At 40.4% G+C, this 12,274-nt stretch overlaps 1 protein-coding gene across 1 annotated transcript in view; it reads left to right on the plus strand.

The window, feature by feature from the left end:
* The window catches only part of MAP1B (microtubule associated protein 1B), a 109,965-nt gene extending 100,384 nt beyond the window's left edge, over positions 1-9,581 (plus strand). The window contains 3 exon segments of the mRNA XM_017890596.1: positions 1-264; positions 3,553-3,791; positions 5,111-9,581. Coding sequence (XP_017746085.1) covers positions 1-264; positions 3,553-3,791; positions 5,111-5,266 — 659 coding nt within the window. The 3' untranslated portion in view covers positions 5,267-9,581.
* The last annotated feature ends 2,693 nt before the right edge of the window (positions 9,582-12,274 follow it).

Below are 12,274 nucleotides of genomic sequence, written 5' to 3' on the forward strand. Positions count from 1 at the left end.
ACAAAACCAAGTCATCTTCACCTGTCAAAAAGAGTGATGGGAAGTCTAAGCCCTTGGCAGCTTCACCAAAACCAGGGGGCTTGAAAGAATCCTCAGATAAGGTGTCCAGGGTGGCTTCTCCTAAGAAGAAAGAATCTGTGGAAAAGGCAGCAAAACCCACTACCACTCCTGAGGTCAAAACTGCACGTGGGGAAGAGAAGGACAAGGAGACCAAGAATGCTGCCAATGCCTCTGCATCCAAGTCAGCCAAGACTGCCACTGCAGGTAGGTTGAGAAGGCCGGGCATTGGATATATGCCACAACCATTCTACTTAATTTACAACCTTTATGTTTCCCTGTTTGGCTTTGTACCGGGAAGATGAGAGAGCACAATTGATAGTTTACCTTCCCTGTACTCTTCTCCTCTGCCCAAAGGTATATATCTCAGTCCAGTGTGGCCTTAAGGCTTGGAAATAGCTCAGTGTATGGTTCAAAGCAGCTGTGATTCATCACATGGGATTCCTGATTTTGTGCCATTTTGGAACACAGCAACTACAGCCCTGTTCTAAATCTTCAGAACCAAGGATGTATCTTTCACATGCTTCTGGAAGACTGGTTTCAGCCATGCTGGCCCCAGAATCCAGCAGGGTAACACAGGCCAGGAGCTCCTAAAGGCCTAAGGAGAACCAGAGGTTTCACACCAAGACTGGATTGACCAGTCTAGACCGAAGATTTAGAGACCTTTTTTTTAACAAAATTAAATTTTAAAATTAAAAATTATTACATTTTTATTTAAAACATCACCAGGTTGGAGATAAATCCTCATTAAAGGCAGTGTTCCATTTTCATGTCAGCCAAAAAGTACTGTAATTTCAGGTGACCAGTGAGTATCCAGTGAAAATTGAGAGAAAAACATTGATGGCTCTTTTCTTACCCTTCTCTTACCCATGGCCTCATTAGTAGAGACTCAATGCTATTTCAGATTAAAATTCCACTTGGAAACTGGGTGCATGGCCTCATGCCTGTAATTTCAGCACTTTGGGAGGCTGAGGTGGGAGGTTAGCTTCAGCCCAGGAGGTTGAGACCAGCCTATGCAACATAGCAAGACCCTAACTCCACAAAAAAATGTTTTTTAATTAATTGGGTGTGGTGGCATATGCTTGTAGTCTTAGCTACTTTGGAGCTAAGCTACTTTGGAGGCTGAGGCAGGAGGATCACTTCAGCCAAGAGGTCAAGGCTGCAGTGAGCCAGAATTGTATGTATCACTGCACTCCAAGCCCGGGCGACAGAGCAAGACCCTGTCTCTCAAAAATAAATAAGCAAATGAAATTCCACTTGGCAAGAGCAGATATCCCTGAGTTTTGATCATTCATGTTTTGGTCATGATTCCCAGATGTATCATGTTCTCAGTAATGACCTGGGCTTTTGATGGAACTGGTCTCTGCAGTACTGCTTCATTTTGTTGCTTCACATCAATCACAAGGATTGGCATTCATACAGTTTATTTGCTTTAGGTAATTATTCAGAGATTTTAGATCACAATTCGCAAAGTAATATAAATGGACCCAAACATGTAAGGCACAACATAATTTAAGTAACATTGCCCTGATTTATTAGGGAAAATCTGATAGAGTAATCTTTGCAGCTCTCCAATTAAGTACACTTTAGGATTTAGATTTGTTAAAACTACAAGTTTTTACTTTAAACAATGTGGAGTGTCAATTTTAAGACTCAGTTCTCAGCACATTTGGCCTTTTTACATGCACATAGAAAATAATCAGAATTTTTTTCATGTTTAAAATGAATGAAAAACCACCAGATAATTAACCCTTTAATCTGAAAGAGTTGACAACTGACCTGCACTTAGGGAGAAAACATGAAATCCATTTAAACAGACAAAACCAACTGAAATTTACTCCCAAGTTTGCCAGAACATATACATCCTAGCCCACACAATGGACTTTTTAAAAAAACTTTTTGGACATTTAAAGAGGTAATTTAAAGGCAAAGTAATAAGTGAAAATGTGTTAATTTTCATTTATTTTGGAGATGCTTTTAGATGTCTACAAAGGCAAAGTTGCAGTACTAATTGACTTTTAAAGCAAACCTGGGCCAACTTTCAGCGGTTCTGTTGGTTTGTGCTTCTGTGAGCAATATTCATTTGATGTTGATGGTAGTGATTTAGAGTAGAGGGGGAAATTGCAGACATGTTTAATTACTGGAAGGACTGTAACTCACAAACTTCTACTACAAGTCAGAATTCTTTAGGAGGCCCCCCCACTGGGTATTTTGAGGGCTTTCAGCTCAGATTCATTAAAATAACCTATTGATCTATTCATAGAATGAATTAGCTTATCCAAGTATTACTTTGGCTGATTCTCACCACTCCCTCACCCCTCTAAAAGTAAAACTGGACAGTTGATAGAATTAGCTGGTGGTTTTGAATCTGGGATGATAGTCTTTAAGTATCCTATGGAGAAAGAGGATTAAGCATATAAAATCTAGCTGGTGTTTTAATTGGCTTTACAGCAATGAAACCAGCTGCATGTTAGAATCACCTGGGGTGCTTTTAAAAGACAGTAGTGCCAGACCCCAACCCAAACCTACTTAAGTCAGACTCTAGAGAGTGAGGCCTGGGTGTCAGTATTAAGCATCCGAGGTGATTCTAATTATGTAGTCAGGCTAAAGAACCACTGCCTCAAAATGCTAGTTCTATTAACGTTTCAAAAGCTTTAAACTTCCTGACTGGAACAAGTTAGTTTTCCCAGGCCTTTGTGATTTGACTGGGGGTTTTGGTTGCAGTCTGATATGTCCTGATTAGTTAGAGAAAGCCTGGTCTTTCTGAACCGTCCTTTGCCCAAGTTCGGCATCCAGCCTTGTCTAGGGAAAGAAGTATCAGTTTTCAGAATACTGTGCTAAGGAGAGAATATGGTGTTTCATCAGTTTGTGAGTGAGACTGAGGTGCTGAGGGCCTTGGAAATCATATGGGGTTAAGATCAAAACTATTTTACTAAGTAGAACGTTAGGGTATAATATCCAGCTGTGGACAAAATTGCAACCATGAGACGCTAAAGTGGATTACTAAGATAACTTAGCTATGTTTTGCCAAATACAGATGTTTTCTTTTGACTTTTAAAATCTACTTCTTAGATCACTTATCAAACAAAGAAGCACATTAGCAACTTCTTTAGGAGGGGTATTATATCTAGTGCCATCTTGGGAAAGGCCTTCAAACTCTTCTTGCTTCCTAATGTTGGCTGTCCACAAAGGGAAACCATCCCATTCTTCACTTCTCCTATTGAGATGGTAAACAACCATGTTATGTTTTGTCACACTGCTGGTGCAAATGCCCTTGACAGATTCCCAGGGAGATGGAAATGCTGTCACCACTTTGCATGTCCCAGAGGACCTGCTTGTGATTGAGTAGGGAAGGTGTGATTGAGTAGGGAAGGTGTGATTGAGTAGGGAAGGTGTGATTGAGTAGGGAAGGTGTGATTGAGTAGGGAACATGTGCTGATGTATGGTCTCTTCACCTTGCTATGACCTTGCTTTGTCTTTGTCTATTTACCCAAGGACCAGGAAATACCAAGGCAACCAAGTCCTCCACTGTGCCCCCAGGCCTCCCTGTGTATTTGGACCTGTGCTACATTCCTAACCACAGCAATAGTAAGAATGTTGATGTGGAATTTTTCAAGAGAGTGCGGTCTTCCTACTACGTGGTGAGTGGGAATGACCCTGCTGCTGAGGAGCCCAGCCGGGCTGTCCTGGACGCCTTGTTGGAAGGAAAGGCTCAGTGGGGCAGCAACATGCAGGTGAGAACTCCTCAACAGTGTCTGCACTGCAGATTGAGCTGTGTCCAGAGGCAATGGGAAGGAACCATGTTTAAAGAGGCGCCTCATGTGACTGGCTGTGGATTCACATGAGGAGCCTCCTGTGTCTGTCACACATGAAATATCCTGAGAACAAAGTCAGTTTAACACACAGTAGGTGGTACAAGAAATAATATTCTTGGCACCACCAGCAACCACAGCCTTGGAGGAAAGCCACCTTAACTAAAGCAGAAACCATTTTTCTGCAGAATGGGCCCAAGATTAATTGCCCTTCCTCCAGTATGCCAAGAGTCTTGTGTGTGTGAATCAAAGCGGTCATATTTCCATATGAGAGCTGCTGAGGAATTGCCTTTCTTCCTTTGTGTTTTATGAGTAGACTGCAGCTAGGAATAGGGCCATTTAGAAAAACAGCTGTCCATGTGAAATTCCACAGTAGGAGCATTGCTGAATATAGTCTCTCACAGGACACTCCCAACTCCCAAACATCATGCCTGACCACAGACCATCCCTTATTTATGCAATGACAGGGTCTCTCTATGTTGCCCAGGCTGGTCTCGAACTCCTGGCCTTAAATGATTCTTAGAATGAGCCATTATTAATTCAGCTCTGATCTTTGCTTATCAAGTTTTATTTGTGGTTCTGTACAAAATTACATAGTAAATTGTGCTTGTATCATATTATATAGAATTACTTGTTATTTAATCATATGAAATCAAATGAGAGGCACCCAGTGGCTTCCTACTGAATACTAGATGGAATTTATACTATTCAGGACATTACCTACCCACCCCATACCTCCATCCCCAACCACACACATAAAGTAAAGGTGCAGATCTTTGTTCTCAGGACAAAATGTTAGTTACGCACAATGAGTGGGCTTTTGAGGGCTTTGAAGTGCACGATAAAACTCCTTGGATTAAATATGCAATATCTTTTATGCAAAACTTACCAGTTGTGTTAAAGGAAATACAAGAAATTGTACCCTAACAGAAGCACTTTCTTAACAGTAAAGAACTGAGAAACTGACAGTGAATGTAGACGAACGAATTGACAAGTGATTAGTTGCTTTTGGTTCCAGCCTTCAATTTCCCTTAGAAATAATAGCTTTTCTTTGCAGCTTTATTCTGGTTCCTGGAAAATATACATTGAAAAATCCTTTGCATTTCTTGAGGAAAATAGTTTTTCTCTCATTTCCCTTCTTCTTCCAGTGGTCTAACTAATACCTAGCTGTTCATTTTCTTTTTTTTGTATGGTTTCTGTTTCTGCCCTTAAATAGCTATTTTTTTTGTCTCTCCCTGCAGGTGACACTGATTCCAACTCATGACTCAGAAGTGATGAGGGAATGGTACCAGGAGACCCACGAGAAACAGCAAGACCTCAACATCATGGTTTTAGCAAGCAGCAGCACAGTGGTTATGCAAGATGAATCCTTCCCTGCATGCAAGATTGAACTGTAAAAACCAAGGCCAGCCACACCACAGGATCTGAACTTTGTTTCCAGAAATTCTTCAATTTGAAATCACCTTTTCTAAAAAGTCAATTCATCTAGTTAAGTCGCTGAACAATTACCTGCCAAATGCTATACTGTGTCATGGTGATGCAAGTCACTAAATTTCTCAGTTTTTGCTGATTGCTAAGGGAAGTAACAGTATTCCCACAATAGGGTTCAAGTTCCTGCAAAATTACCTACCCCAGTTCATCTCTGCTGACCATTTGGAAACCATGCACTAGCCAACCCAACTGACTTCTGCTAGGTAGAGGCATTTGTCTTAGAGAGAGAGAGAGCGCGGGAGAGAGTGAGAGAGAGTGAGAGCACAAAGAGAATGCAGGAGAGAGACAGAGAAAGGATGAGAAAGAAAAGGAATGCAAGAGAAGGAGATGTAATGACAGAGAGTTCTGGTGAGATACCCAGAGAGAAAAAGAGAGAGCAGGGTGGGGTAAGGAGGAGAAAATAACCAACAATTAGGTCTGTATTTTCTCAGGCAGTAGGCATTCTTTAGTCTACATAGGCAAAGTTTTCCATTTTGTCAGTCTGAGTCATCAAAAGAGTCTTAATTTTCTAAAACAAGTTGGCTAGAAGAAAAGTAAAAAGAACAAAACTTGTTATGAGGGCATGTGATATTTTCACATCTTAATTAAGCTCCTTCAGTTTGAAGGCTGCACACTGACATGATGTAGTGAGTGTAGACTGGCCATGCAAGTGGTTTGGGCCCCATTCAGAACTCTCAGACTCTAAACACACAAGTAGATTGATCTAAGGCATGCTCCCAGCATTTGTCCACCCACTTAGTCCACTCTGAGTCGATTAACCTGCATGCAGCAACACCCAAGTCCACCCCAATTAACTGAAGCAAATACCAAAGCAGTTGGGAGTACATATGGTAGACAATTTGCCTTAGGAAGTGACTTGAATGTACAAAGATACTTGATGCACTTATTTTTTAATGTGAGACAGCAAGTTTATAAAACATCCCTATAGGATTATAGATACTTAAAGGAGCACGTGGGTGAGCGCGTGTGGGGGTACTAGAAGCTGGTCTGATTGGTCCAACAGTTTGATGCTGAGTCATGTGTGTTGAATCCCCCTTCAGTGCACCTGTGGCCTCTCAGTCAAACAAGTTGTGCCTTTCACAGCTTCTTTACTACTGCAAGTTCAAGACTGAAATGGCTTCTATGATCAGAACTGGGAAAATAGTGAATCTTATGGTGGAAGAGGTTCTCAGCAAGTGTACAGTATTTACCTTTGTCTTACATTGGCTTTTTAAATTTTCCATTAATTTCAACATAATTATGGGAACAAGTGTACAGAAGAATTTTTTTTTAAGATATGTGAGAACTTTTCATAGATGAACTTTTTAACAAATGTTTTCATTTACAGGAAATTGCAAAGAAAATTCTCAAGTGATAGTCTTTTTTTTAAGTGTTTCGTAAGACAAAAATTGAATAATGTTTTTTGAAGTTCTGGCAAGATTGAAGTCTGATATTGCAGTAATGATATTTATTAAAAACCCGTAACTACCAGGAATAATGATACCTCCCACCCCTTGATTCCCATAACATAAAAGTGCTACTTGAGAGTGGGGGAGAATGGCATGGTAGGCTACTTTTCAGGGCCTTGACAAGTACATCACCCAGTGGTATCCTACATACTTCTTTCAAGATCTTCAACCATGAGGTAAAAGAGCCAAGTTCAAAGAACCCTAGCACAAATTTGCTTTGGGATTTTCTTTTCTGGAAAAAAAAAAAAAAAAGAAATAGTACATTGAAAACAAATGAATTCTCAACTCCTACGGTTCATGTAGAGTTTAGAGAAAATTTCCATCATTGTCATCATTGAACTGTGAACCTGGGAAGCCAGATCATGATTAAAACTGACATCAAGTTTCAAGTTGCAGATCAATGCACCCAGTGTTCAGATGCGGCAAACTTCTCCGTGACAACTGTGTTGTGCTCTGTCACATTACATTTCCTGCAGACTCTAAGATCTACGGAGTAGAGAACAATGACCTCATTTTATTTTCTATGTTAGTTATTTATTTCAAAATTAACATTTTAGTTTATTTTTGTCTGATAAGTGTATGTTTTGCACTGCTAACTACAATGAGGGTTTAAAAAAATGCTTCTTCAGGGTCCTTTCACTGAGGACCTATGCAGTCTACTTAATGCTGTGAATTACGTTTTTCAAATGTTTAATTTTTTAAAGAAAATTAATATTCTATTTTTGTTAGGCTTCTCTAGAAATGCAGCTTTTATTTATTACCCCATTTCTTTCAAGTCCTTGAAAAATAACATATTAAGGGTACAAGAAATTAACACATGATGGAAAAGTCATTGTGACGCAAATGAATTTCATTGAGTATAAACTCATCTACTTCAAACTTACTTTATAAGACAACCTAAGATACTCGAGATGATTATTTAATGGTTAGCTCTTAAGTTGAATTGGTCTACATAATGCGTGGGAAGAAAACCAGATTTTTAGCCTTCTTGCCAAATCCAGACCTCTGGTTGATTTTTCTTTGACAGAAGATGAAATTATTTTCCAATTTCCCAAATTAAATGTATTTAACATGTACATTATTTTGCTTTAAAAACTATAAGCATTGTAGGAGAATTATAGCCAGTCTTCAGTTATAACCACTGCACCCCCCTCACTTTCTCTCTCTCTCTCTTTTTTTTTTTTTTTTTGCTATGGGATTTAATGGGAAAATATATAAAACTGTCACTAGTCAGCTGGCTCTTTTTCCTATGAAATCTATCAATACCTTTCTCCATCCATTGTTCTCAATAATGACCACAGAGCCTGAGTATACCAAGAAAACCAATATTCGCATTACAGGTTGCTCCTGTCCTTCCAGACACCTTTCCTGCCTGTGTGACTAACCTAATTTTGCTAGTTCCATAAATACATGATTAGTTTAGTAACAGCCATCACAATGTACCATGTACATTCTAAGTGAGAGCTAAAGATTGACACAGACTTCTAGGAGCTTTGTTCATACTGATTACTTAATCCAATTGTATAGATTGAATATTTGAGTGGAAGGAATTTACACTCTGTTTAAACAATGGGGTTGTATCGAGATAGCACTCATGATCATGACCTTTTTGGTAGTATTCTTAAACAAAATTCTACAGAGACTAAATGTTAGAGATGATCCTCCATTTTCAATTTTAACCAGTTCTGTCCCCTTTCTCAAAACCCTGAGCCCTGTGCATGCTTTCTCAGTCTTGTGGTGGGACTGGATACAATGACTAACTTCCCCTCCTCCCCCTTTTAAACACCATTTTCCATGGAGTTCAAAAAAATTTTTTTTCCTTAACGTTACATATCATAGTGAATGGTTTCCCCAGTGTATATGAATGTTTTAAGTGTCTCCAATAGCTTATGCAGTCTAGGAGCTTTCCAATACTCATTTAATTAAGATTTAATCATTTGCTAATGGAAATCTTACCACCTTTCATTTTCCCTCTATTACCAAATTTCAGCTCTTAGGAGCTGCTCTACAATTCTGAATTGCTTTTCTTGCCTCTCTTTAGTCACCTGTCACAGGAGGTTCCTGCTCAGTAATGATATTGTGAGTTAGGATAATAACTTTTTTTTTGTGCTTCAGATTTAGAAGAAAAGATCCTGTTTCCATTTGAAAGGAACTGTAAGCTTTTATCTTTTAACCAACTGAACAATACACCAAAAGCAGCCTAGGGATGAGCATTTCTTTGAAAGCAATTAGGTTATTCACCTGGTATTAAAACTATTTACTGTTAAAAAATCTGTGACTTCATGAAGTTGATTTTAAAGGCAGCATCAAAACTGAAAAGGAAGGGAAAAAATAAGCAGCTTCTCTGCATTTGTTTGGAGCTCCCCAAAACGGGAGCCATGGAGAAGTGGCATCAAGACCGGGCTGCCCTTTCAAGAACACCCTGTGGCAGTTCAGAGACACGCTTTTCCTACACTGCATGCAGCCCCTCTTTCCAGCACTGGAAAGAAGTGGTCTTGAGCCCGGCTGAGAAGCACTTCACACTCCTCTCTCTTGTTCTGAATGGTGTTTGTGTCAGTCTGCAGCTGTGTATGGTATTATGTCTTAAAATCCTGCATCACTTCTATCCTATCCAGTCATATCTAATGTAGAAAATTAGTTTCCAGTGAAAGTAATATGTAGTGCTTTTATGATATTTGTGTGCAATATCCCCTCTTCCATTGAGGATATTTGATGTAAAGGAAAAAAAAAAAAAAACTCAGTTCCACAATAAAATACAAAAGTGGCAAAAGTTCATGTGTGTGCTGTGCTGTCTTTTGCTTTGTGTTCCTGAGTTGGGCTTTGCCACTCACGCAGAATGCTGGGCAGTCAGGGCATGACGGCAGGGACTGACTACATGCTTTTCAAGATGGGCTCCCTGGCATTTGGCAAACTCCTGAAAGGGTCTTGCTAATACTTGCAACTGCTACCTCATTAACTTTTATAGCCAAACCCTAGAGGATGTGAGCATCTAAGGACAGAAACTGGGAGGCGAAGGGAAGGAACAATTAAAATTATGCTTAAAAAGAAAAGAAAAGGAAAAGGATAGCTGGGTGCGGTGGTACATGCCTGTGATCCCAGTACTTTGGGAGGCCAAGGCGGGAGAATCATTTGAGCCCAGAAGTTCAAGGCTGTAGTGAACCATTATTGTGCCACTGCACTCCAGCCTGGGCAAGAGAGAGACTCTGTCTCTGAAAAAAAAAAAAAGAAAAGAAAAGAAAAAAACAGATCAGACCAGAACCTATCATATTCAGCAATTGTGCTCAGCACCTTATCTTTCTCTTAGTTCCTTGCTCACTGTTACAGAATATCCTCTATCTAACTAACATCATATGTTATGGTTTTGACTCATACCCAGGAACTAGAAGTTGGGAAAAAGTGATTATATATGTAGCAAAGAATACCTAACAAGAGGAGGATTTCCTCCCCGTCATTCAAACGATTATTGCACATTTACCCTGTACCTGGCAGTGGGTTGTATTATGAGATACAACCTAACTGCTGCCCTGACTGACTGGGGGAAGACAGACCAGCAGAGGCAATGATACCACATTGTGACAGGGGCTCCTAAAATTCAAGAGCGAGCTTAGGTGACCACAGGAAAAGCACTGCAAATGATGTCTCGGCTGAGCGCTGGAGTGTGTGTGTGTGTGTGTGCGCACGTGTGTGTGTGCATTGGTGGGACCAAAAGTAAATTCCAGGCAGAGGCAAGGGCTGACACAGCGTCTCAGCAGAGAGCAGGATCAGCATATGTTAGGGAGCACAGACTGCTTACAATGGCAGCGTGTAGATGGGGAGGCCCTGGCCCTTCAGTGTCCCCCGATGTGGCCATGAAACCTTGCCCAGAAAGTTCTCAATAGAGACCTCCAGGACCAGCCCCTGCCTGTCTGCAGAGAGGTCCTTTAGCCTCAAAAGACCCCTGCAGCCTGTCCCGAGTCATTATGATATTCCTTTGTGTGTCATATCCACTCCTTTTGATCTTAATTTCCCCCCTCCAAACCATGGGGCTACAATGAATGGTCCCATTAGAAATCACCGCTTGCTAAGAGGGATTCTGAAATCCCTCCAGAAATTAAAGGGTTAAGCATGTGAGCACTCAGGGTGGGAAATCATCACTTACAGATTTTAATTTCATCTATCAGACTCAAATTAAATAGTAAATAAGTTGTTTTCTATTCCACTGCCAAATTGTTCAGTTCCAGGAAGCCTTACTTCTGGCCTGAAGCCAGGGTGGCAAACTATCTTGGTTTGCTCAGGATTGCCCTGATTTCAGCACTGAAAGTCCTGTGTCCCAGAAAACCCCTTAATCCCTGGGAACCACTGAGGGCTAGTCACCCTACCTGAACCCTACCCTGCTGTTTACATCCCCTTCTCCCTCCATCCAGGCACAGTGGAGGGGGAAAGGTTGGCATCAGTGTTCCTTCAGTTTCTTTTTTCCTATCTTCTGAGAAAATCAACAAAGGTCTGTTGAGGTCCTGTGATCATATTTTCTCTTCTTAATTGTACCGCTCATTCGGGATGATTTTCTATAGCCCTACAATGCTTTTCTTAAAACACTCCTGACTCATGAATTCTTGGTCCCTTGCATAATTCCAGAACTATTTCCTCTTTGATCTTGTATTGTATGTCTTGGAAATTCACTGGAGCCATATATGCAGCTTTGGTCACAGCCAGTTCGTTTAATATGAGCAGTTCTTCTGGATACTTCTCTAGAGGTTATTGGCAATGTTTTCACAGATGGTGGAGCAGGGCTTCTGAGGTCTGCTTGACTCACAGGGAGATCTCTCTATATACCAACAGATACGGCTTTATTTCATGGCTCAGATTGTCCCCACTAAAACCAGAAATGCATGCTGCTTTAATGCAGTCTCAGGAATTTAAATGCCATGTGTAGACTGATGATTTTTATAGTCATATCTGCAGCCTGTACATCATCTCTTACCTCCAAATTCATATATCCAGTGCCCATTAAAATCTCCACGTGGATTAGAGACTTAAATGTTAGACCTAATACCATAAAACCCTAGAAGAAAATCTAGGTAGTACCATTCAGGACATAGGCATGGGCAAGGACTTCATGTCTAAAACACCAAAAGCAACGGCAGCAAAAGCCAAAATTGACAAATGGGATCTAATTAAACTAAAGAGCTTCTGCACAGCAAAAGAAACTACCATCAGAGTGAACAGGCAACCTACAGAATGGGAGAAAATTTTGCAACCTACTCATCTGACAAAGGGCTAATATCCAGAATCTACAAAGAACTCAAACAAATATACAAGAAAAAAACAAACAACCCCATCAAAAGTGGGCAAAGGATATGAACAGACATTTCTCAAAAGAAGACATTCATACAGCCAACAGACACATGAAAAAATGCTCATCATCACTCGCCATCAGAGAAATGCAAATCAAAACCACAATGAGATACCATCTCACACCAGTTAGAA

This window comes from Rhinopithecus bieti, unplaced genomic scaffold (genome assembly GCF_001698545.2).
Source record: "Rhinopithecus bieti isolate Rb0 unplaced genomic scaffold, ASM169854v2 scaffold_18354, whole genome shotgun sequence".
Classification (NCBI taxonomy): Eukaryota; Metazoa; Chordata; class Mammalia; order Primates; family Cercopithecidae; genus Rhinopithecus; species Rhinopithecus bieti.